This window comes from Solanum lycopersicum, chromosome 4 (assembly GCF_036512215.1).
Source record: "Solanum lycopersicum chromosome 4, SLM_r2.1".
Taxonomy (NCBI): Eukaryota; Viridiplantae; Streptophyta; class Magnoliopsida; order Solanales; family Solanaceae; genus Solanum; species Solanum lycopersicum.
The window spans coordinates 62,976,446-63,001,453 of record NC_090803.1 but is presented as its reverse complement, the minus strand read 5'-3'; the positions used below and the strand labels follow the sequence as shown (position 1 = coordinate 63,001,453).

Sequence of the window (25,008 nt, the reverse complement as noted above, 5' to 3'; positions counted from 1 at the left end):
AATAAATTTTAAACACATGAGAAATAAATAAATAATGAATAAACATAATTTTATTAATTAAATTAGCGGAGATCATTAGTGTCGTATTTTTCAAACTAGGATGATTTAGATTTGACCTCTCTATGAACAATCCATCAATTTGTGAAATATTCAAAATTTCCAAGATGCCTTTTAAGAGAATTTAATACCCTTTATATAGGCATAAACTAGGGTTTAGGATTGAGTAGCCTCTAAAATTCCTAATATGAATTGAACACAATTTATAAAATCCCAACTCAAATTAAATACATCTCGTAGAATTCCACAAAATTTCAATCTCTATGCTAACATTATAAACTTCCATATATTTGCTATACATAAGCATAATATCATGAGATATAATATATAACTAATATCAAATTACTTATATATAAGTTTTAAAAAATACCAAGTAAAATATGAATATAATATACAAAATTAGTACATCTATTATGTTCTTTAATACACTCTATTAAACCTATCCGATTCAATAAAAAATAAGCCATCATCCTAGTGTGTTAATGAAATTTAAGAACAGTCTTTCATTTCATCAAATCATATCGTTATTTCCTTCGAAATTAATATATGTATTGTATTTTTAGGCATAATATATAAATATATTTTTAATTACACTTTAACAGACATCTATACTCTTCAATTTAAAGTGCGTAAAAATAGACATCTAAATTTGTATAAAATTATACAAGTGGACATACTATTCCACATAGCATAATACATATAGGAGGCTATGTAGAACGAATATATTTATTTATTTAATTTTACAAATTTAAGAATTTTACTTGTGTACACTCAAAATTAAAAATTATAATTATCTTGCTAAAGCTAAGTTAAACGACATGTTTATATACTATGCCTATTTTTTTAATACACTCTACCAAACGTTCTCGATCGAAAAAGACCATTATTTTCATCATATATCATATTGAGAAAAGAAATGTTTCACATTCAAAGAATCAAACCACAGTTTCATTTTCCAACCCCACTCTCCAACAAATGCCAATTCTCTTGCTAACTAAAAAGACAATACTGTTGGATTACCCCATCCACATGTTATAGCAAAAGTAATGTCTTTTTCATATATTTATGAGAACCACAAAAACTAGAGTAGGCTATTAAAAAAAAAAACACACACAAATACATTGAGAAAAGTCTTTAATTCTGGCATTTTTGCAGAAAAAAAAAAACTGCAAAGCAAATTTTGGCAGAATGAAAGAAAAATCTCATCCCACCTTCGTCATCATTTGTCAGCTCTCTCTATACTGCACACAGATATGACTCAAACTTCAAAGCTAAACCCCCATGCCAACTTGCTCCCACTTCACATTCTATCTTTTTGCAACTTGTCAATTTTTTTTTTAATCGAGTTCGAGATGCATTGGTGAGACTGTTAGATTATATATTTGAGTTGAGAAGAATAAATTATCTTAAAATTAATTATTTCGGATAACTTCAAACGAGACGATAAATTTTTATTCCAAGATTATTACTCTTATACCGAACGATCTTTTAATTATAAGTTTTGAATTTGAGTTCTGAATAAGAAGAGTTACTCTCGAATGGATTTTGCGATCGTATTGTTGTATATCGGTGAAACTGTTTCGTTTTTTATTAGAGATTTTGGATTTGTATTGGTGTATTGTACACTGATTAATCAGAGATTTCGTGTTCGAATAAAAAAAAATTGAAACCCTAAGTAAGAAGAATCATTTTCAATTAAGTTATGCAATATATGAATTTAAATTTAATCGAAATTTTTAATATAATAACAAAAAAAATTGAAACCTAAGCATGAAAGAACCACTGTCGATTAAGTTCTGTAATACTTGATTCAAACTTAATCGAGACTTTAATAAATAATCGAACGCCAAGCCAAAAAAAAATTAGATATTTTTGGGTTATCATTTTGAATTGACCAAAATGCAACTAAGATGAAGAAAAACTATTTCTTAATGGAAAAAAAAAACAAACCTTTTTCCTTCTTTTGGAAACACTTATATTTGGTCTTTGAAAAATTTGCACTCTGGTTTTTCAAATCCATAGTTTAAGATCTACCATTAATTCGAGAATCATTCGAAAACAGTCTCTTTCACCTTCACGAGATAGAAATATGATCAAAATAATATTTTGAGTAATCAATAAATGTGTTCAACAATAATACCACTTCAATTAGTACCAAAACATTCTCCTCTTCCTACTAAAATAAACAACAAATTAAAAAAAGGACCAATCCACAGTACATTTTTTTTTAATTAACATAAAAGATAAACAAAAATAAACTAAAGTCAACTAAATAACTAAACAAAAAAAAAAAATGAATCCCAAATTACAAAAACCCAGATTAGTGAAGAAAATTTGACAGCATAAGAGAGCACAGATCCCAAGAATTTTCAGTAAGGTGGTGGTTGTGGTTGTCTAGCAGTAGGAGCCCATATCACATCCGACGGCAAATGACAGCTGTACATCGACATCCCACAACTTTCCGGCGCCGTCGTTGACGGTGGATGTCCACCATCTCCTCCACCGGAGACCTCCGCATGCTGCTGCGGCGGCGGAGACGATCCATCTTCATTTCCACCACCAGAATTATTCCTTGCTAATTCCTCCTCCGCCGGTAACCGATGAAAAGACGGACCGTTAAAAGTTGCAGCGATTAGGTAAACCGTCCCGGCGGTAACTAGAGGCCCAACTACACCACCACCTACTACTTGACCTTGTGGACCTGCTAATGAAATTGTGAACCCATTTGCTATCCCATTGTTCGATGGAATATTCGCATTCGGCTGAACAACAGTGGCAGAAATCGACAATATATCGAATCTCCCATGAAAGGTAACAGTCGAAACCGGCGTAGTTGATGGTTGCCGGAGAGTTACATTCGTTACAGTACCTTTTTCAAAAAATCCAAAAAAAAAATATTGTTACATTTTACAATTATGTGACAAAGTAATGATTCAGATTCCGATTATCAAAAAAAAATACCTGAACCGTTAAGAACACAAAGACCCATATTCCGTTTTCTACAGAATTTGGTAACAGAGTTGATTATATCAACACCAGTCGGAATTTCAAGTATATAAGGACTCATAGATGGTTCCGCATCACGAGTAATGATAACAGGTGGTTTAGGCTTGTTTTTCGAACCAGGCGGCCGACCACGGGGACGGCGAACAACTTCAATCGTAGCACCGTCGTTACCGGCGGGTTGCTGCTGCTGCGACGGCGGTGCTACTGCATTAACCGGTTGAGGGTTTAAAGTATCGTTTCTGTTCGCAGTACTGTCTGCTTCCTCCGAAGTTTGGCATTCTCGTGTTAGCTGAAACGGTGGATGTTGAAAATTGTGGTGGTGCTGCTGCTGCTGCTGGTGAAGGTGGTGTTGGTGGTGAAAAGATTGAGGAGATTGATTTTGGTGATGATGATGAATTTTACCAAACATAGTGTTTGTGTTACTACTAGAATGATCTTTATTTTTATTTTTTTCTTCTAGTACATGCTCTCTTTTCATTTGATATAAAAAAAAAAAAGAAATTGAAATTAATACTATATTTGCTTCTTTTATTTTATATATGATAGATGAAGATGAATAAGATAGTGATTGGATTGTGTAGATGGTATGGGCAAAATCCAATATATATATTATAATTAATAACAGTGATAAAAGAAAGAGGGATTTTGATGAACAGATAAGAGAAAAAAAAGAAAGAAGAGATAAATGAAAGAGAAATGTGGTTTTGGAGTTTTCTTTAAAAAAGAGTAGTAATAAATGAATTGTGAATATAGATTTGTAAGTTTTGTAGTGTGGGGGTGGGGGTGGGGTGGGGGGTGGGTGAGCTTGGAAACTAAGTAAAGACTAACGGCGCCGGCTGGTTGAAACGAAAAAAAAAAAAAAAAGTAGGCTCCACATATGGTGTTTTGGTTTAGCTTGAACTTCTACTCACCGCCATACTTTTCAAAAAAAAAAAAATAGTGTTTTTTTTTGAAAAAAAAATTTACGAGTATTTCTCAATCTATGCTCGAAATTTTAAAGACGTTAAATTTATTTTATAAGTAATTTTTATCTCTTTTCAGCATACATGGCACTAGCTTGAAAAAAAAAAGTCAATCAGTATTGACATACAAGATAATGTCACATAAGCTGAAAAGGAATAAAAAGTTATTAATTAAATAAATTCAGAGGGTAATAAGACTTTAGTATGGTGTAATTATATCTCTAAATTTCAGATATAAATTAAAAAGGTACTCGTACATTATCTTTCTTTTTTTTAAAAATTGTGAAATATAGACAACTAAAAGAGACGGTGATGTTAAGTGAAAATTGTAGTATAGGAAGTGAGAAAAAGAATTTTTATTTATATACATATATATTGAATTTATATTTAAAATATATATTTTATGCGAACAAAATAATTTATCTGAAGATTTAAGCAAATGCGTATTTAGGATTTTTAGATGATTGGTGCACTATTATAAAAAGATTGATCTAAGCTATAAATTTGATTCATTTCACATTTTGTTTTTTTACAGCTGAAAATCGTTAGATTTTTGTTATTATAGGTTCAAAATCATTCTCATAGATATATATATATATATATATATATATATATATCGGTTATCACTTAGAGAAGTGTTATCTAATTTTAGAAGAAAAAAACAAAAATAAATATAAAATTCAAAATTTCAACCTTACGTAGAGAGGTGCGCTCAATCATTATTGCATTATGTGATACTTCGTATGTGAATTCACATATCTATATTTTATATTTTTTATATAAAAAAATAAAAATAATTACTTTATATGATCTAAGCACGAGTTCACGTGAACTCAATAATCCTTTTTGAATACGCCACCGGATGTAAGTAGTTAACTTTGAGAATAAAATGTGAGAAAATCGTTTGAGATGATCTATATATGTACCTCCAATCTTTGGTAGAATAAATCAAAAATCATATGAAAAAAACTATCTTAAAAAAAATAAAAAAAAATCTCATATATACCAATTTTAGGTAAAGATAAAGCATAATTAAAAACAAAATCTTTATAGTTTACATTTATGAATTGAAAATATAACTTGATAGAGGATATAATAGCATTAGTTTTAAATTTTCTTTTATCATAATGATGTGAATGAGTTCAAATGAAAATGTTGAATTCATATAATCAATCTCAATTTATAACATAAAAGGTTAGTTAAAGTTGGTGGATTTATGTGTTTTTTTAGTACAAACCTTCATAAATAGTAATTGCCACTCCCTAATATATGTGAGGTAATATGAATTACTAATTAAATGCCATCTAATGATATGTCTCACTTGGTGTTATCTTGGCATTAACATGATAGATTATATTATATATTTATATTTTATATATTATAATAGAAAGTAGAGTACTTGAATTTATTCAATTCACAATTCAATATATCTAGCTCACATTTTTTGACATTATTCTAATTTTCCTTTTTTAGTCCAATTTCCTAAAATGTCAAATATTTGGATAGCTTTCAACAACCTTTAGCTTCATCCATAAGTGTTATCTTCTGCCAAAATAGTAAGTCTACTTGGAAAAAAAAACTATTTTCTCCATTTCAAATAGAATAATCTCCTTTTATTTTTAATCTGTTTGAAAAAAAAGAATAATTTTTTTTTATAATAATTTTACACGTGACATGTTTAAGACTACAAGATCAAAGGGCAATATATACATTTAATATAACTTTAATTTAAAATTATATAATAAAAAAATCTTTTTTATTTTCTTAAATTTCGTGTCAAATCAAATTAGATGATAAGTATCTAATTCTTCAAAAAGGGATAATTAAAATTGTCAAATTATTTTATGTTAGACCAACATATAATAGTAAAAAGATTTATTCACACATCAATTATTTTTTCTTTTAAAAAATTGAAGCAATCTTATATTATTCTATCTATAATATAATAAAGTTGAATTTATTTTTTATTATCCCAAATTTTCTTTGAGATAATTAATTTTTGTTTATTTTGTTTTACCTTTTCCCTTAATCAATGTAGAGTTATTGATACCTATCGTTTCTATCCATGAATGTTCGCTAAACACATCCTAATCATGATTTAACACCTCTAATTACAATTATTTCAGTCTCATATGAATTATTTTCTATTTTTTATACATATATTAAGAAATCATAAATAAAAAAAATAATTTTATTAATTCTATTTTTAAAAAGATTTTGAAAGTTTTACAAACAAGTGTGAAGACTTTGAAATAGAATTAAGTTCAAGGGTTATACGAGAAAATTTTAATTAATATTATTTTGATTTAGTAAAATGGACAACTAATGAGCATATATAATTATTTTTAATAAAATAATCAACTAATATGAAACGAAAAAAATAATTATCGGACTCTCATTTGACATGACACAATTAGGTGATTGAGGAATAAGAATTAATCCAAATTAAAGCGTTTAATTCTGTCCGTCTACCTAGAATATGCAAACTATATATAGCAAGTTAATTAAGTCTGTAATGCTTTCTCCGTTTATCTTTATTTGTTCAATATATTAAAAATTATTATTTAACTTTACTTGTTAAACTTGAAAAGTCAAGAGATAATTTATCATTTTATGTCTATTTTATCTTATAGTATTCGTTTTTTTAATCAAATTTTAATATATCAAATTAAATCTGAACAAGTAAAAAATGAACGAAGTAGTAACAAATTACACGTTTCGAAACCTAATAGGCTAAACTCTGAATAAGCCCCACTTCTATAATCTTAGACATGTTTATTACTAATGTATTTATTTTGATATGGTTTAATACCTTTTGTTAAACCAGATTCTTGTACCTAAATCACTTATCAAAACAAGTAAAAAGTACCTCATTATCTAGGATTTATGTTAATTAGTCATTAAATGGAATAAGTCATGCTAATTAAGAAAATTAATACTAATTAACACATGTTTTTAGCTTCTTTTTTTTCTAAAAAAGAAGAGAGTAATTGTCAAAGGTTGTAATGATTTTATCTTATGCGTTACGTGTGAATTGATTTGTTGACGATGAGATGAGAAAGTCAAAAGGGGGTTGGGTAGGCAAGAGTTGGTGTACTAGTAATTGTTTACTTTAAATATCAATAGTAGAGTTACTTAGATAGAGAGAGCGTAGTAATCGGTGACGGATTTAAAATATTATTAAGGTGATTAAAATATAAATAAATAAATATATTAATTAAAGAAGATTAATCTACTATACATAAAAAATAATTTTAATTATACGTAAAGAGTGTTATTTTTCATGTAAGAAAATTTAGATAAACCTTTCGCCTCTGGTAAAGATAAAGTGGAGTTTGAATTATAAGAATATAGAGAATTTCTTTATAGGGATTATTTAACACTCTCTATAGTAATAAAATCAAGATTTTCATCAAAATAATTTAAAATATAAAATGGTTAGAATACGAAGTAACATTTTCAAAAACTTAATATACTTATCAGTATAATTTTTGACGAAAAAATATAGAATTATAAATCGATTCTCCTTGAATAAAAATAACATTCGTTACATTCAACCTAAATTTAAATTAATCGAATTAGTTAGCTCAAATATCAGATGATTAAACCGAAAAAAGGAGGAGGGTAGATAGGAGAATAGAGAAAACTTGAACCAATGGGGAAGTAAGGTGTTAGGTAGTTGTGGTGGAGTTGTGAGCATGTGATGGAATTAATTTTGGAGTTTTGTTATAATGCTAAATCCTTTTCAATGTAAGTGCAGGGTAGACCATCCCTTGTTGGGCCCCCATCTTTTAGTCTAGAAGAATGGACTATGTGGGCCCAAGGCCCATATCTCTGAAATGCACTTGTGAGTTAGGGTGGGGGGTGGGGGTGGGTGGGTGGGTGGGGGTCATGAATCCAAATAAGAAATCAAAATCTTGTTTAAGTTTGATTTGTGTTACAATGTAAGTGGATAAGGAAGCATCCACTTCAATTTTACACCACTATAAGTTCAATTTAATGCCAAGAGTTGAATAGTATAGACAATCTATTAAATGAAAAGAGAGAAAAGTATGGAAAATATTTATAAATTCATCGTGAATTATTAGTTTTATCATGAATTATTGAAAGTCTTAAAATTTCAGGTTTACTTAGTCAATTAAATTAAAAAATATCGACCTTGTAACATGAGTGAAATATGTTTTTAAATTTTCATCAAGTTTAAGAGTTTTTCAACATTCGATTTTTCATTAATAGTTGCATGCTCGTACAAAAGATTGAGATCACTTGCTATGGTATATAGCAGATTGGGGTGTATCTAAGTTAAGTTAGTTAAGTGAAAGGGTGTTAATAAGGCTATCAATAATTTAAAGATGAAACGTTAGTTAAGTGAAAGGGTGTTTATAAGGCTATCAATAATTTAAAGATGAAATTAATAACTTGTACCAATAATTTAAAGATGAAACTAATAACTTGTACCGAGTTTAGAGATATTTTCAATACTTCTCTCTTAAATGAATCACTTCAGAATTGGTAGGGTGTATACAAATAGTACTAAATTAGTGTATTAGTAATAGTGATATTAGTTATACTTATATTAGTTGTATTGAGATTATTTCCTATGCAGAATTTGATTTAGTATACTAAAGGTAACATGCATTGTATAATTTCAATTTTATAAGTATGATGAAAAGATCGTGAAAAAGGATTTGATGAATAATTATGTCTTTAATAATTCTAATGCATATACTAAAATTTCTTCCATTACTATTACTGCAAATTTTCATTTATTGCTCATGAATATCTAAATAGCAAATAGAGTGTAATTAGGTATATATATAGATTTTTGTTAAAAAAAACTATAATACACAATATTAATACATATATTATTTTTCTAATACACCCTTCTAAGATATTATATCCATTGACCACCCTCTTTTTCTTTAATCATTTAATATTTATCCGTCAAATTAATTTTGATTTTGTTTTATGTAAGTCTTTTTTTAAAACTAAATTTCTTTGTAAAATTTCTAACCCTAAGTGAATGGATCTGATTTATTCTATCAATTTCTTCTCTATGTGGTCCACTAGTAATGATTGGCCTTGTTGAGATTCAATATATTTTGATAATTTAAATTTTTTGAAATTCTAGCACATTGACCTTTCAACAAAATATGAAGTTATATTATAGTTTGATAAATAAAAAATAAAAATTGTTTAGTAATATATGAATACAGTCCTTCGAATTGATATATTATTAATATTTTTTAAATCAAACCTGTTACATAAATGTTGTTTCATACAATTTACGTCTCTCGTGTGATTTATATATTATATACTGATAACTGTCTGCACTCAAATGGTATGTTAAATGATTATCAATTATGCTTATATATATATAGCTTATATATATATAAAATAAAAAGATTGTTTGCAATTATCCCTTCTTATTATAAAATATTATATCCCATTAACTCAATTTTTAAATATTGATTAGTATGTTCTTTCTTTTTTATTTTTTTGCACCATACAAAATGGTTTGTTCTCTATAAATAGTAAAATATTATGGCCTGTATTTATTTATTTATTGACCAATCATGAGACTGAATTCTTTAATCTATATGAAATGTATTAATTAATAAAAATTGCTTTACGGCGCAATATAGATATCATAATTTATAGGCTTTATATGCACGCTTTAGAAGATATTATACAATTATATTTTACATCATACTATATAGTAAAATGATGAAGCACAAGATCGATGACTTTTATTACTCTTATAATTTCAATTTCAACACATGCATAAAGATGTAAACTTGAATATAATTTTTAATTGATTATATTGACGCCTCTAATAAAAAAAATTATGATAAATTTGAAATTCAATGAATTAAAATTGTAAATTTTTATCAAGTGAAATAATTTAAAATAGTTATATTTTATTATATATAAATAATTTAGATAAATGACTATATCGAGAAATCTTTGAAATTTGGTTATTATGTATTATTAAACTTGTAAGTACACCTCATTTGGACAATATTATTAGTTTGAGCAGACAATCAACTTGTCATGTGCCCAAATTGAACAATTTTCTTTCTCAATAGTTTTAATTTATCCAATTTAATGTTTCTTTTTTTTGAAAAAAAAAATTATCGAATTTTCAATATTTATATTAAAGTTTGACTAATATCAAACTCTTGATTTTAGCTTTCATCATTGAGGCTTTATTTTGTTGCTATTGAGAGACCATATTTTTCTATAAGATGATTACAATTCCATTTACATGAAATTTGAATTCACTGAGAATGTTCTTGAAGGAGTATTCTCTTTTAATATCGTTGCCTGTTGAGGTCATATATTAAATTAATTTTTTATGATCTAAAAATTAATGTCAATTTTGGATGATTTATATTTATTTGCGTTGTATTGGGCTTGTTTAGGGCGATTATTTTTTTTATGTGGTTTTTAAGCTACTGCATAAGAGCAGAAATATCATAACTCGTGGACTTGAAAAATAATGATTACTATTTTTTCTTGTTATAGAAAAAAATAGATTTATGTGGTACAATTAAGGGATATATGATATTGGAAAAAGTGTATAAAAAATATTTTAACTGTGGTAGAAATTGTGTTACGATGACATTTTATCTTGCACTATTTAATAGAGTATTTTAAAGGTATATATGTGTCCAAGTGGACACATTACCATTTATAATTATACAATATTGTTTATCTCCACATAGATATACATATACTTTTAAAATATATTATTAAATAGTGAAGGGGATAAAATATCCTTTCCAAAATTTAATATCGTTCGATTAATTAATATCAAAGAATTGAGGCTTTGATAAGAGAATCACATTTATAATAAAAAATTAGACACTTATCGTAGTAATAAAAAGAAGTGTTAGAGATTATAATTTCATAATTAAATTAAACAATATAATTTTTTTGTGTTGGTTATCTTCCTAGAATCTGATATTCGTCAGAGACTTAAAAAGAAATTAATTTATTGAAATATTTACACAAAACATGAATTTACTTAAATAGTTAAATTTTCGATTACGAATGAAAGAAAATTTATAATCCCCAAAGTTCTTTATTCTCTGTATAATCTCACTTAGTTTCTTTCCTTCTTAGCCATACATATTTATTGTTACTTTAGCCTCAATTCTACTCATGTTTATTAAAAGAGAAAGCGGTTCTGAATTAGTGGCAAGTTATTAGTTTTGTTTTTAACTAATTAACAATTTTAAAAATATTATTTTATTTGAATAACTAAATGTGGATATGAAATATCAAGTGGTGTCAAAATTTTATAGGAATATGAAATTCTTAGTAAAAAGTCGAGAAAAGTAGTAAAAACACTCTAAACTTGACGAGAATTTAAAAGTGTTTTCACTCTTAATACAAGATCGGAAATATATTTAAATTTAATTAGTCAAGTAAAAATTATATTTTTAAAATTATCAATAATTCAAACATAAAACTGATAATTCACGCTAAAATATTCTCAATATTTTTTTTTTCAATCAAACGCGCAAAGTGTATATATCTACAATTTAAATATCAATTCGTTGAGTTGTTGACATTTATTAATAAGTTTGAAATTAAGTACTTTAATAATTTTTGGATATGCAAAAGTCAAACCTATTATAAAAGTTATTAATAAAGAAAAATAAAATGCTTTGGTGACAATATCTCGTGCAGGTAGATTATTGTCATGAAATGATATGGACATGCATGCTACTTTGAAATTAGTAAATAAATCATCAAACTCATATAAAAGGTTAGCCGTTTTAGTTGAATCTATTAAAAGACATTAGCTCTTTCTTAATATTACGGTGACGATCGAATCAACTTGTATATATTTTAAATATCAATTCGTTGAGTTTCAATTATTTCATTGATTACTTGTCACTTCATATTAAAAGACAGTTGTAATGGATAATCACAAAGCTTGAATAGACAAAAGAAATCACCTAATATATTTTGTTGAAAATTTGTGTTTTTTCGACACTTAAAATTAGTCCTAAATTATCAACGAATTTTTCAAAGAAACATCCTAGCTCCTTCTATTCATAATAATATGTTTTTTTTTTTTAATTTTTGAATTCGTTATTAACACAAGTATCGAGTAATTCTTTCTGCCGACAAATAAAGAAATCACCTTGAACTTGAGTGTTTATTTAAGTGTTTTTTTAAAAAAAAAAATTGAAAAAAAGGATAAATGTATCCCTAAACTATTATAAATAGTACGCAGATACCCTCCATCATTCTTTTGCAAACACTGGTGTGGTATATGCGCTTCACTCTAACAGAAGACTAAATAGAGACACGTGGCACAATCTTATCCGTCGATCCAATATTTACTAAATACCGATCGATGGATAAGATTATGACGCGTGTATATCCATTAGTATAAAGAACATATATGCTCTAGTTTTTGGAGAAAGAAACACCAATATCTCTAAAATATAACGAAAGATATCTACATACCATTTACAAAGTTCGATGATATAATCATTTTATCCTTTAAAATTAAGAAGAATGAAGATAGGGACAAAGATTTGGGTTCTATGTATATTATTTAGGCCTATTATTTATATACATATAAAAAAAAACATTGGAACATGAGAATATAAGAAAGTTGTTGGTCCTTTGTTAGACAAACTCACCACCAAAAATGGAGTTCTGTCATTACGTCTCAGCTAGTCTTTTTCATTATATATATTCTCATTTTTACTTCAGCATGCATCTATCTCCTTTTTAAAATATATTCTTGATGTAAAAAGAATTAAAAATAATTCCACCGTCAACTTTAATTTCAGTTTAAAGTAACTTTATTTTACATAATGTCGTAAAAGAAATTAATTTTGGAGTATATTCACAACCCTCCTCTTGGTCCATTTTCTTTGTATTGAACCCAGGTCTAGCTTTGGCTCTGATATTATGTAATGAAATAAATTTTGAATCAAACTCAACCTTCAAAACTAGCTTATAATGAGAGATTTTTCGATTCTATATAAGAAGATCATTCATCTCTTTTTCATCTGAATATGAAATTAAATTAAAAATATCCAGTATTATCTACGAATCACTATTTATGTAAAAGACTTCTCAAGCTATTGATGGAATAATAGCGAAAGGAGGCTAAATATATACATAGGTTTTTAATGAGTGTGACAGAAGCAGAGCCAAGGCTCGATAGATTTCTATAGGAAAAAAAGATCCAAAGCCACATACTTAGAATATGTGAAAAAAATGTGAGTCATAATAGGAAGTACTATAGTCTAATAAGTAAATAATAATAGAAATCGAAGAATAAGAAACTACAAATATAATGTTTACGACTATTAATATGAAAGGATAATTGAGCAATAAATTTTAGTAGCTCAATTGATTGACTATCAGAACTTTCACATAATTCGAGTCTCGATTTCACAGTCCCTTTGCCCCTTACCTTTAATTGTAAGAAAAAAAAGGGTTTAAGTATGATAACGCTCAACCAACCATAACCATAGAGAATTTATTAAACACTGTTAATTCTAAATTGGAAAAGAATGTGGTTTCTGACATTTAGCTAAGATTGGAGACAAAAGTTAAAAGTGGTGGGAAAAATAAATAAATATGGTCAAAGTAGAGCAGTATATAACCCAAAAGTACTTACTGTGTGTGTAGGTGACAATATATTATTAATGCTTAGCCAAGTTGCTTGTTTGTTTTCTTCTCTTCCTATCCCATTCCCTTTGGCCCATCATGTCAAAAATCTTAATCTTCTGCTACCTTCTTTTGTAGGCCCCTTAATACAAATTTGTCTATGTGAGATGAACCAAACCAAAGTTGCTGAAGTTGAACTGGAATCTTCCCATCTATTCTTCCCTTTTGACAATTTTTGTCCCCACCTAGGGGATGTTCTGTTTGTAGCATAGAGTTATGCATGTATTAAAATAATTATTACCAATGTTGAGAATCGCCTTTGTTAGAGAGCGTTGTTGAACGAGGATGATAGTAGAGGAGATCTTGTATGTCTACATTTGATAAACAATGGATTACAGGAAATGGAGAATAGATTATATTAAAGGGGAAGAGAGTGACAAAATTATGGCCTCCTTGTTGTTTTGAACACAGCTAATAGCCAATGTATATAATACATACAACCACTCCCTAAACCCCCTGTGCCTCCCAAATTCTTTTATTTCCCTCCCTCTAGAATACAAAAATACTTTATAACACCGATGTCCAGAAGGCACCTTTTCCCCTCATCGATCTCTACAAGTTACAGGAGATGTCGACTTGTCACAAGGGTTAACCCGACCTAATCTACTGGAGTCGGTATTACTACTACTATGACTACTAACTACTTTTCTACAATGTTTAGTTGGGTTGGGACAGAGAGGTGGTGTCCTTCCGCGGGTTTCTGGAACGCCAGTATAACTGTTACGATCATGTAACCCTGTCCAAAAACCCTGACCATCCCCAGCTGTTTCTGGGTTGCCGCTGCAGCTGGTCTCTTCACGAGCAGAAGCATAACGGTCCAAATCAGCAAGGGGTGAATGCCTTGAGTACAGAGGGGAAGGAGAAGATGAGGATGAGGATGTGTCAGAATCAGATGAACTCCTCCAGAGGCTATTCCAACAGACCCCAGAGTCGCCAAATATATCAATATTTAAGTCATCTGTGCTCGTTGAATCCCTGTTAGTGCTGTCTGTACTGCAAGAACCAAGCTCAGAGAAGAAAGATGATTGTTCACTCGAAGAGTCCTCCTCAAATATAGACCTAATAGGCCTCACACTTGTATGACTAGGATAAGAACATCCGTTGCAGGTTTTACTAGTTGAATCGCCATGTGAAGAGTCCCATGGACTTCTTGTATGGGATCTTGATTTACAAGTCAGTTGCTTTGATCTCCTTGGATCACGAGGAATTGTCAGACTCCTCATTATCCTCGGGGCCCGTGGCGAGCACCTAAAAAAGGAAAAAAGAAAATGTCAGCTACAATCGAATGCATACCTCAACTAGAAGGAGATGCGTCTATAATTTTACCTTGAATAAAGAAGCATGTACGCTCCCTTCGACAAGACTCTTTCTAGTTCCACAGATTTAACCTACAAATATGACAAAGACCACATCAAAACCTCAAAAAGACCATGGAAGAAACATCATGTTGTGTGCTATGCATGAAGCAGAATCGAGAGGAAATGGAGTATCACAGTCTCATCATCACAGAACACATTAACGCACATCAAGAGCACTTTTAGTAGTTCTAAGCCGAAAGGAACAACCACTTTGTGACAACAAATGCCTAATTTCTCATAAGCTTACCAATACCCAAAGCCCAGAAGTGAAGGGAGAAAAGTATACAATCAATGGATGAAATTCAGAAAGATAAAATGAGGTGTAAAATAAGTTTTAAAATGTGAATTATAAGTAAAAGTTCTTTAGGAGACATACCGAACTATCATCAACTTTATACCACTTGTTCTGAAAGTTCCTCACGTAACACACATAGTGACCAGAAAATGCAGCATTCATTACGTCCAGGTGAACCACAACTCCATACAGCTGATAAACTGGTGACTTATCACTTGTCCCACTCATATATGGTGCCAGGTTCAAAAACTCAGGGAATTTGATTGTCTTGTTTAGCTTCCCAAATTTACCTGACTGCAAAACTACAGACAGTGAGCAATTGCAAACAAAATGCAGATACGAGGAAGTATTTCCTTCAATCAATATCAAAAACTGAAGGAGACAACACTTCATTCAAAACAGTACCTGAAATCTCTTCAATGCAACTGTGAGGACATTAGGAGCCTCCACCACTTTTAACTTTTTCTTAGCCTTCTCATACGATTTACATCTGAAAGATGCAGCAAAAGTTTAGTCCAAAAATGAGCTGCAAAAATGGCATGCATGCAGAAGAGTCGAACAATCTGCTCATAACCAAACAAACTACAAATGCACAGAAATTTCATACTGTTTGTGCCACTACTGAAGATTCTAGAAGTGAAGATGTACAATGCAATTGGTATAATCATTTTTCTCTAGATCGAGAGAGATGAGAAGGATTTGGGCATAGCATCGTATTTTCCAAGATGGATAAAAACAAAGAAACAAATCAATGAAATTTTAATCAACCCAGTTTAACTCAAAGGAATGACACTACCATTAGACACCGAATCGAAACATTAATGCACACAAAGTATCTAGACACACTAATAAAAGAAAAGTGAGAGATGACCCAAATGAAATATAAAGGAAAAAAATTCAGAGGATAACATAAAAACACATCAAAATAACTAAGTATGGGACAATTGGATCGAACCTGCCACATCGGTACTTGTTTTCACCATCTAGAGTCTCAGTATGAGTAAATTGTTTCAAAGCTTCTTCCAAGGTGCCTATATCTCCGTCTATTTCAACAGTAAGATCCATTATTCTTTCTTGCCTCTCAGATTTGCCCCCACACCTCATGCACTCAATCTTCCAGTTGAATTTTTCAGAAATCAGTACAGAAGTTTTTTCAAGAAATATTAAGCTTACATTTAACAACTATTAGAAGTCAATAGTTACCTTTGAACGGAGATAGCCCCCAAATGTAAGCCCAATGAGACTCGTTTCTTCTTCAAAAGAGCCAGGTGCAGTAACCCCAGCTCCCTTCAAGCAAATGGATTGCATTGTGTCGATAACATACCTGTTGAGTTAGGAAAACAGACATAAACAACTAACTCAGAAGTTCAACAGATACTTGCACATCTACAGCCTCCACAGATTCAGAAAATATACCTAAGAAATTCATGAGCGTCTTCTTCTCTACCATTACCAAGATTGCTCCCGATGCTTTCGAGATGGGAAATTATACTACTAGGAGATAGGGGAGAGTTCCCATCTTTTGCTTTTAGAACTAAACTTTCAAATTCGCATGTGAAGCACCACCCTTTCTTTTCACCTAATAGCAGAGCATATAAAGAGAGGAAAACTGGTGAGTTTAATTTCGATCTGGGGTCTCAGAATGATGAGTTTTTTTAAAAATAAACCTAACAAACAGAAGTGGACATACATGTCTTAGAGTGGAGCCCTTGAAGAAAATATGAAGTAAGTGGTGGTGTAAATGCCAGGCACTGAAGGACAGCATTGGCGTAGCAGCTGCAGCACATTGCAGAAAAAATCAGGCATGAAGAAATACACATATATTTGAGATTTGATGAGTATCTCACCACCCAGCAAGTATCAGAAATGCTTATACAAGGGAATAGCCAAATAAACAACAGTAGATTTAGAATTTCCATCTTCAAGTTGAGACATTAACTGGGCAGCAAAATATAGGAAAATAGGACAGCAAGAAATCTGAATATTCGGCCATTAAATCTTGGCTAAAGCCTCTTAAAGTAGTCAATTAATATCTGATTCCTTTGTCTATTCACAATGTTATTTTCGTTGAAACCAGTCAATCTTTGTGTTTAAGGAGGGCATAAAACATCATAAATTCCAGGTATATTTTGGCCCACAACATCCTTCGTATGAAATGAATAGTAAACTTATATTGAAATCAACAGATGTGAAACTATTCCTCAAACAAGGCAGCCAATAAGTCATTGAAGGATTTGTGTGAATAATGGAATGGTTAACATTACTCATTTTAAACTCCCGCACGGTGATATAATATCTTTTCACAAATTTTTGAGTACAGGAGTCCACTTTACTTCATAAATTTATGCAATAATGATCTCAGCAGAAAAAGGCTATGAACGTCATTCTGTCAATCATCATGAATCATGCAAAGTGTTTCTCATATATTTTGAACCTCACAGTAATCAACCAAATTTCTTGGTAGACTGAACAACCAATGGCTGAGAAACTTTTACTCCTAAAAAGGGAATGCATGTTCAGAGACTTCAATAAAGTGATATAATTACTTGAAATCATAATGTTACGAAAAAAATTCGAACACGTGGATAAGAAGTTATACGAGGCACAATTCATCCAAAACTAGCTAAATCTCATGCCACATACCTGTTACCACAATTTACAAGGCCAAATGGCCGCAATTCATTCTTCCAGTTATGAAGCTTCACAAAACTTTCATATGGAAATAGAGCCTGAAAAGAAACACAACTGATGAATACAGTGTTCTATAATCTTCCGTGCATGACAGGCGAAAATCAGAGATAAACTTAAGTAATGCATACCTTGTCGCCATGTCTTCCATTTACATCACACTCGTCCCCTAGAGAATTAAGTCGTGTCAGCTTTGAACTCCTGAGCTGATCAACAACTTTTAAAACAGATGACTTCAAGCCATTCTTTGCATTTGGTAATGGAGCACTAGACTCTGCCGAACAGGCACTGGGCACTTGAGTGCCGTCGATCTTTGGTGACTTCACATTTTGGATATCATGCCTCACATTGTTAGAAGAGATATTATCAGCAATTTTGGCAGGAGAAGATCCTTTTTGTCTTTCTTTTGGCAATTGTAGAGCACTGGCAGAGCCTTCAACCCCACGATATGACTCGTTGGGGCTTGAGGATCGCAAGCTACTAACTTTCAACCCATCATGCTTCTTTATATTAGCAGAAGCCCTAGATGAGAAGTATCTACCTTCCTCAGAGGTCACTGTGCATTTATCACGAGAGCCATGCACATCAAGCTGATCCGAAGTTACAGACCGCGAAGCTGATGACCTACTACTTTCTTTCTGGTCTTTAATTTCAATTCTCGATTCAACTCGATTGACTGGTTTCGGCACTTCCACTATAATTGGAGTTGGATTTTCCAGATTCTTTTTTGAGTTCGATCCTTGTTCGCCTGCTTTAGGTATAAGAGGTATAGCAAATTCAGGGGGGTGACATGAAGTTGATTGAGAGTCTGAAATCTTGATGTCACAAGCATCTTTGGAAGGAGGATCTGCAATACCATCAAGTGAACCAATCCTAGATCTAGTATAAGGAACTGGTCCTTCCCAAAAACCAGATGAGGGTGTAGATGGCGCTGTCAATGAAGATTCACTGGAGTCATCGGTAGCTGAACTTGAAGTCCAATATTTAGACTGCGCGTCCCCATGAATGCTAGGCTTGGTGTGATTATATTTTCCAGACGTGGAATCATTATCTGCAGTTTGTACCAGTTGGGGTTGCTCTGTGTAGGATGGCTTAAATCTTTCTACCTTGGAATGATTAGTCTGAATCTTAACTGTATCATCAACAGCAGCCCTGTGACTGTCAGAAGCATCAGAGTCATTTGAATCAGATGCAGAATGATCAACAGAAGATCCACTTGAAGTAGACAGGTCCAAATGTTCACATGAAGATGAATGAAGCACGAAACTGGAGTTCAAATTGAGACATTTTGAATCTGTCAGACTCTGTCCACCTGTGCCATGCTTTCCATCAGATGTTGCAAAGTATTTGGATCTCAAAAGTGCAGCTTCCTCTGGGGAAGCAATGCCTGATTCTGAAAAACGTCTCCCTTCAACCTCAGTGCTCTTAAGATGACTTCCATCGGGTTCCTGCTTATATGCCTTCAAATGAGATTTTGCCTCAGCATCATTCAGGTGATCCAAGTTGCTAACTGGACGGCATTCATCCTTGTGACCTTGTCTCCAATGAAGGATTTGACATTTGCCAGAGCTGACATGAGTACAAAATATAGGATTATTCGAGCTGTAGATATGAGTGTTTTAGAGCTTCAAGAAAATTAAAGTTGATAGCTATCAACTAAGAGATAAGACACCTAATATACAAGTGGTATACTGTATATTGTACTAATAATGCAAGAAATGTCAGCATAAACTCTTTCGACAAATTTATTTCTCGAAACCATTAAAGTAAGAGCAAAGCTGTAAACACCGTCATTAGCATCAACATACATGCTAATCCAAAAATTGTCTTCTCAACTATCAAAACAATATCTTCCTCCACAACCCCACCCAAAAAGAAATCAATCAAACAGACAAAGGAAGAAAAAATAATGCAGGACTATCCAACATGAAGCTTTCTCCAATGATTAACGCAGCACGGCAATAATCTGATGAAGGAAAGGAAACAAAAGGCATACAATACAAAGATGAAGTTAAAATGTTTGAGAAAGAACACCGGAAAATCTTGTTAGACTCAGGTGCTTAGGACTACTAAAATACGGATATAAATGCCAGGATACAACAAGACTTAAGTTATAAAAGAAAAGGAGTCTTCAGACCATAAATATAATTCATCAAGCAAAAGGTCTATGCAACACATGGTAATAGCTGAACACCACATCTCATACCTCCTCCTTCCAGATTCAGTAGAAACACTTTCACCTCAGTTTCATCCATATTTAGCTGCAATTCCAACTGTTTGAAGCACTTCTAAACTAATAATGCAACATTATTTACCTCCCCTTACATTTAATTTCATAAGTCCACACCCATTGGTTTGAGCTTGGGACTTCCGTGTTGGAGGTCTCAAGTTCGAAACCCCTTGCCAGCGAAAGCAAGGGGTTTGCCTTATGGGTCGAGCTCATCGTACCCGGCTTGCCCTGTGGTTTGCGAGCTATTGCATAGGAGCGGGGGTTTTACCCCGTGCGCACCCAAAGGGTAGCGGCTGCGGGTTTCCATTGTCATCAAAAAGCAAAAAGTCCACACCCATTAAATGAATCAAATTTGAATGATGTTTGTCCGCTCTATCCTCATCCCGGAATGTATTCTTTTAGCATTTAATAATCATTTTAAGAAATTAACATTACATAAATCCATCCTAAATGGGATGTATATATTTCAACTTATGAAGTTAGAACCTAAACATGAATTAGGTGCTTTAGATTTCCACTCTTACTGCTTATTTTGAACGTGGGAGCATAACTAACTTACAGTAAGCACTACTATTGGAAGAGTTGGATCAATATATTGAAAAGGGGAACTATACTAATGGCTAGCCCTCAATATGAATGAGCCTTAACAATTGACCTGTTGTAACTACATTTCCCTACATTTCATAAAATAAGACAAATCCATTGTACACAGGAAGAGATTAGAGAAAAAGCCATTTAAGGGTAGCAAAAGCTGATCAAACTAGTAAGAAGTCTTGAAAACATCTATCAGCCCTTTTTTTTCTTTAAAAGTCAGCTTACTCAACTCAACATTCTTCTTGTAAATAAACCTGTAAATGAGATCATTACTTCCAAATTGCAATGAGCCTAGCTTAAGCTTGCTCTACTGACATATATTAATTCACCTATACAATTAAATTTCATGAGGTAGCATGAAGATAATCACAAATGATATCTTCAATCTTAAGTTGGTTCTTGTGGCAATTCATCTAATAATAAGGAGATGGAAGGAAACAAAAGATCTAAAAGAAAAATATTTTCAACTCTAGTAGATCAGCAATGACTCTTTCATCCATCACAAAAAAAATGAATATTTTTCTTGGAAACCATAAATTTCGCCCGTACTAGTTAACTATTAATGTATAATGATGAATCAGAATGAACAGCAATGCCGCTCTCTTAGTATTGTCTAAGTAAGAATTCAGCAGCAGTCTGTCAAAGAGAAAAGAGCTTTCATTGATGGCACAAAATGATGACCAATTACCATATACCATAAGCAGCTCATTCGTTCCCATTTGATTCTAGTGTGTGACAGAAGAAAGTCTTCATTAGAAGAACAGCAGCCCAATTATACAACTGAAACTATGTCATCAACTGCAGTACTTTTTCATCAGATGCCTCTTTTCTTCTTGATACTACCAGAACTAAAAAAGGATGAAGCAATTGAAAACCCCTTCAACAGGGTTGCAACTTCTAGTAGATGGTTCATCTAAAATCAACACCTGATCCCAGCAAGTCTATCAATGATCTAGTTTCAACTAAACAACAACAAAGGCAAAGCTTCAACCCTACGCTAGCTGGATAGGCTATATGAATCCTCACTATCCATATTGGCTATTGCTAATCTAATAATAGCTAATTTAAGTTCCTTAGAAAACAGGTGTACCAACAAGACCATGCCTTTCATCATACACTCCAGCAAAAAAGGAACAGATAAGAAGTAAGATATAAACTTTTAGGAGAGATTGAGTTTATGAATAATCATACCAGTAGCGAACTGCTTTACATTGGGAGCATCGAGTAGAGGTTGGAGACGAGCAAACCGCACATTGGTACTGCAATTGCCGTGAACCAGAATATGATGTTGAAATTGTTGATGGTGGTGGCGGCGATGCTGATGATGCCGGTGTTTCAACAAACACCTCATCCTCCTCCTTCAGCGACTCATACCTATACCCATAACCATACCCATATTCCTCAGCGGCTTGTAGCTCAACCCTAGCTGCCTCCTCCGAAGCCAAAACCAACAACCTCTTGATCTCCTCCCTCCTCGCCACCGAACGCCTCCATTTCCGTCTAACCACAAAACCTAACACCGGTCCAAAAACCGCCACAAACGCCGCCACCACCAAGCTCGAGAGAAACCCTAGATCCCCTCCCACGAGCATTTACACAAACCCACAAACAACAATAGATCACATCCAAACCCTAATCCTTCCAAATTCATAGAGCTGTACCACCCCTCCACCGATCACGATGTTGAAAATCCTCCAGCACACAAAGATCAAAACTTTGCATGCACACACAATTCAATCAACCAAAATTGTGAAGAAATCGAGAGAGGAAAGTGCAATAAAGTCACTGGAAGAGAGAAGATTCTGACCCAAACAGAATTTTTTTTTCCTAGATCGAGAATTTAGGGGATTTTTTTAAAGTTTCAAGTAAGAGAAAGTTTAGGGAAAAATTGAAAAAGGAAACTAAAATAATAGGCGTACTGTGTGAAAATAAGAATAATTATAGGGGTTAAACTATAAAATATTAATTCTTTGAGGACTATATAAGAAAATTGATCGTTGAGGAAAAGAATTTTGTCCCTTTTGTCCTCAGGCATCGAGAGACGTGAACCCTTGGCTCATCTAAATATTCCGACCGGAGTTCTTGAACCGGTCCGGATGAACCGGGTTTTATCATTCAAAAATATTTTTATGAGCCGGTCCGATTGTTCACCGATTGAACCGGGTTTAATTATTCTAAATAAAATGCCGACTTTCATTTAACGTTAGACCAAATATATTTTATTTCTATTTATAAATAGCACTTTCATTAATGGTTTACCATAAACTTTTCGATGAATTAGTAAGCAAATATTTCACAATTAATTATCGATTATTTTGACCATGTTTAAGATTTTAATGTGATTTAATTATTTAACGATTCTTGTTTGTACTTTGTTAAAGTTTGACATATTTTTTATTGATATAGTTTTTTTTTTTTTTGAATTATCGTATAAGAAATCATTGTTGTTCAAATATCATAAAATTATATCCCGTATAATTAAAAGAATTGTTTTATAATTCTTAAAAGTTGATACGGTACACGCTAAATTGAATATAAAGTCAACTTGATATGCCATATCATCTCCGCATCATTTTTTATTCTTTTTAAATAATGGGATGAGGTGGTTGTGGTGGTTTGGAATGATAGTCCGAGGAAGAATGTAGAGTGATCTAGTGATGATACGGCATATGAAGTTGACATTTTAATTGATTTATCATGCTACATTATTTTTCGAAATCAAAACATTAACTTTTCTGATAAATTTAGTTTTACAACAATACGAGGTGATTTTTTGTCAAGTAGTAATGTTAAATAGGGTATGGAAGATAACTAATCAAAGCAAACATTTTACAATGTTATATCTTTTAGAAAATAGCAAAGATAAAATAATACTAATCTTTACATTTGCGGAGTTAGATTTTTATTTTTTATTATTTTCTTTGAAATGAACATTCACTTAAAAACAATCATTCAAAAGTTTTATATTATTGATACAAAAATATATTATATGAATCTTCGATTTGAATAGGATAAAAATATTTATTGAATAATTAAAAAGGAGAGATATATTTAAATACATCAAAAAGTTTGTTGAGCACAACAAAATTGAAAATAAATCTTTAACTAATTGATGTTTGTTTCATTATTTTTTTCTATTAATATTCTATTAAGACTTTGTTTCTACAAAAACGTTGGACTATAATTAAGACTTTGAAAGTTGAATATATTAATATTTAGTTATGAATTAGTAGTACGTGTGCCACCGACAATTGAATATGATGGATTACTCACCAATTTGTGAACATTATTTACTACAAATAAAATTTTAATATTCATATTCTTTTAACATCACTTTTTATAAAACAAAAATTAAATTCCATAAAATTGTCACATATTCTTTCAAAATTCCACGTTCACATCTAAATCAATAAAATAAAGAGGGCCTTCAAATTGCCTGTTTTTTTTTTATTCCATACATCTTATAAAATACTTTGTAATATTAGTGGTGGAATTAAAATAAAATAAAATATAAAAAGATAATTAGATAAAAAAAAATTAAAGAAATGTAATAATATTATATATATATATATATATATATATATATATATATATATTTTATAAAAAAAGCGATCAGCTATCTTAAAATATTTTAGCTCCACCTCTAATAATGGTGGAAAAATGAGTGCGCTTACATGCTATCACTAATAATAGAGATATATATCATAAAAGTTACTAATTGGACAAAATTTAGTAGCATAAATCCGAATTTTATAGTTTTTAAAAATTTGTTTATTTCTTTTCTTGTCCTTTTGTTTTGATACAAAAAATATAAAATTCTTGTGTGTTCATTATTCTTTTGTCTTATGTAAAGGACCAAATTAGTCTCCCATTAATTAGAAACAACTCTTTTTTTCTTCTTCTGATATTGAATTATTTTTTATTGAGCTATCGGGTAATTGATAAAATAGAATAGTTTTGTGTACAAGAGAAATAAGATCAAAGGCAAAATGGATCGATTTGCACACCTTTGCATGCGCGATATATATGATGCCTAATCTAAAAAATATTTTCGAGCCTGTCAAAAAATTATCTTAGTTTCTTGCCTATAATATGAGTTGTCTTTTGTGA

General features: G+C 31.2%; 2 protein-coding genes across 3 annotated transcripts; both read right to left on the bottom strand.

Moving 5' to 3' along the window:
• Positions 1 to 2,183: 2,183 nt before the first annotated feature.
• LOC101252483 (AT-hook motif nuclear-localized protein 17) lies at positions 2,184 to 3,825 on the bottom strand. Its single transcript, XM_004237939.5, has 2 exons — positions 3,019 to 3,825; positions 2,184 to 2,926 (listed from the first exon to the last, which is right to left on the bottom strand). Exons 1-2 carry the CDS (start codon positions 3,539 to 3,541, stop codon positions 2,427 to 2,429), a joined length of 1,023 nt encoding a protein of 340 aa, XP_004237987.2. The 5' UTR covers positions 3,542 to 3,825; the 3' UTR covers positions 2,184 to 2,426.
• A 10,240-nt stretch (positions 3,826 to 14,065) lies between these two features.
• Positions 14,066 to 22,818, bottom strand: LOC101252175 (ubiquitin carboxyl-terminal hydrolase 16). 2 transcript variants are annotated; one of them, XM_069297348.1, is made up of 12 exons: positions 22,090 to 22,818; positions 18,206 to 19,643; positions 18,030 to 18,115; positions 17,077 to 17,162; positions 16,803 to 16,965; positions 16,590 to 16,710; positions 16,342 to 16,499; positions 15,792 to 15,876; positions 15,468 to 15,680; positions 15,060 to 15,121; positions 14,945 to 14,981; positions 14,066 to 14,902 (listed from the first exon to the last, which is right to left on the bottom strand). In XM_069297348.1, the coding sequence occupies exons 1-12, from the start codon at positions 22,488 to 22,490 to the stop codon at positions 14,276 to 14,278; spliced, it is 3,477 nt and encodes a 1,158-aa protein (XP_069153449.1). In that variant the 5' UTR covers positions 22,491 to 22,818; the 3' UTR covers positions 14,066 to 14,275. The 2 variants fall into 2 exon arrangements, with proteins under 2 accessions (XP_069153449.1, XP_004237986.2); XM_004237938.5 differs by having other exon boundaries at positions 14,066 to 14,981.
• Between the last annotated feature and the right edge of the window lie 2,190 nt (positions 22,819 to 25,008).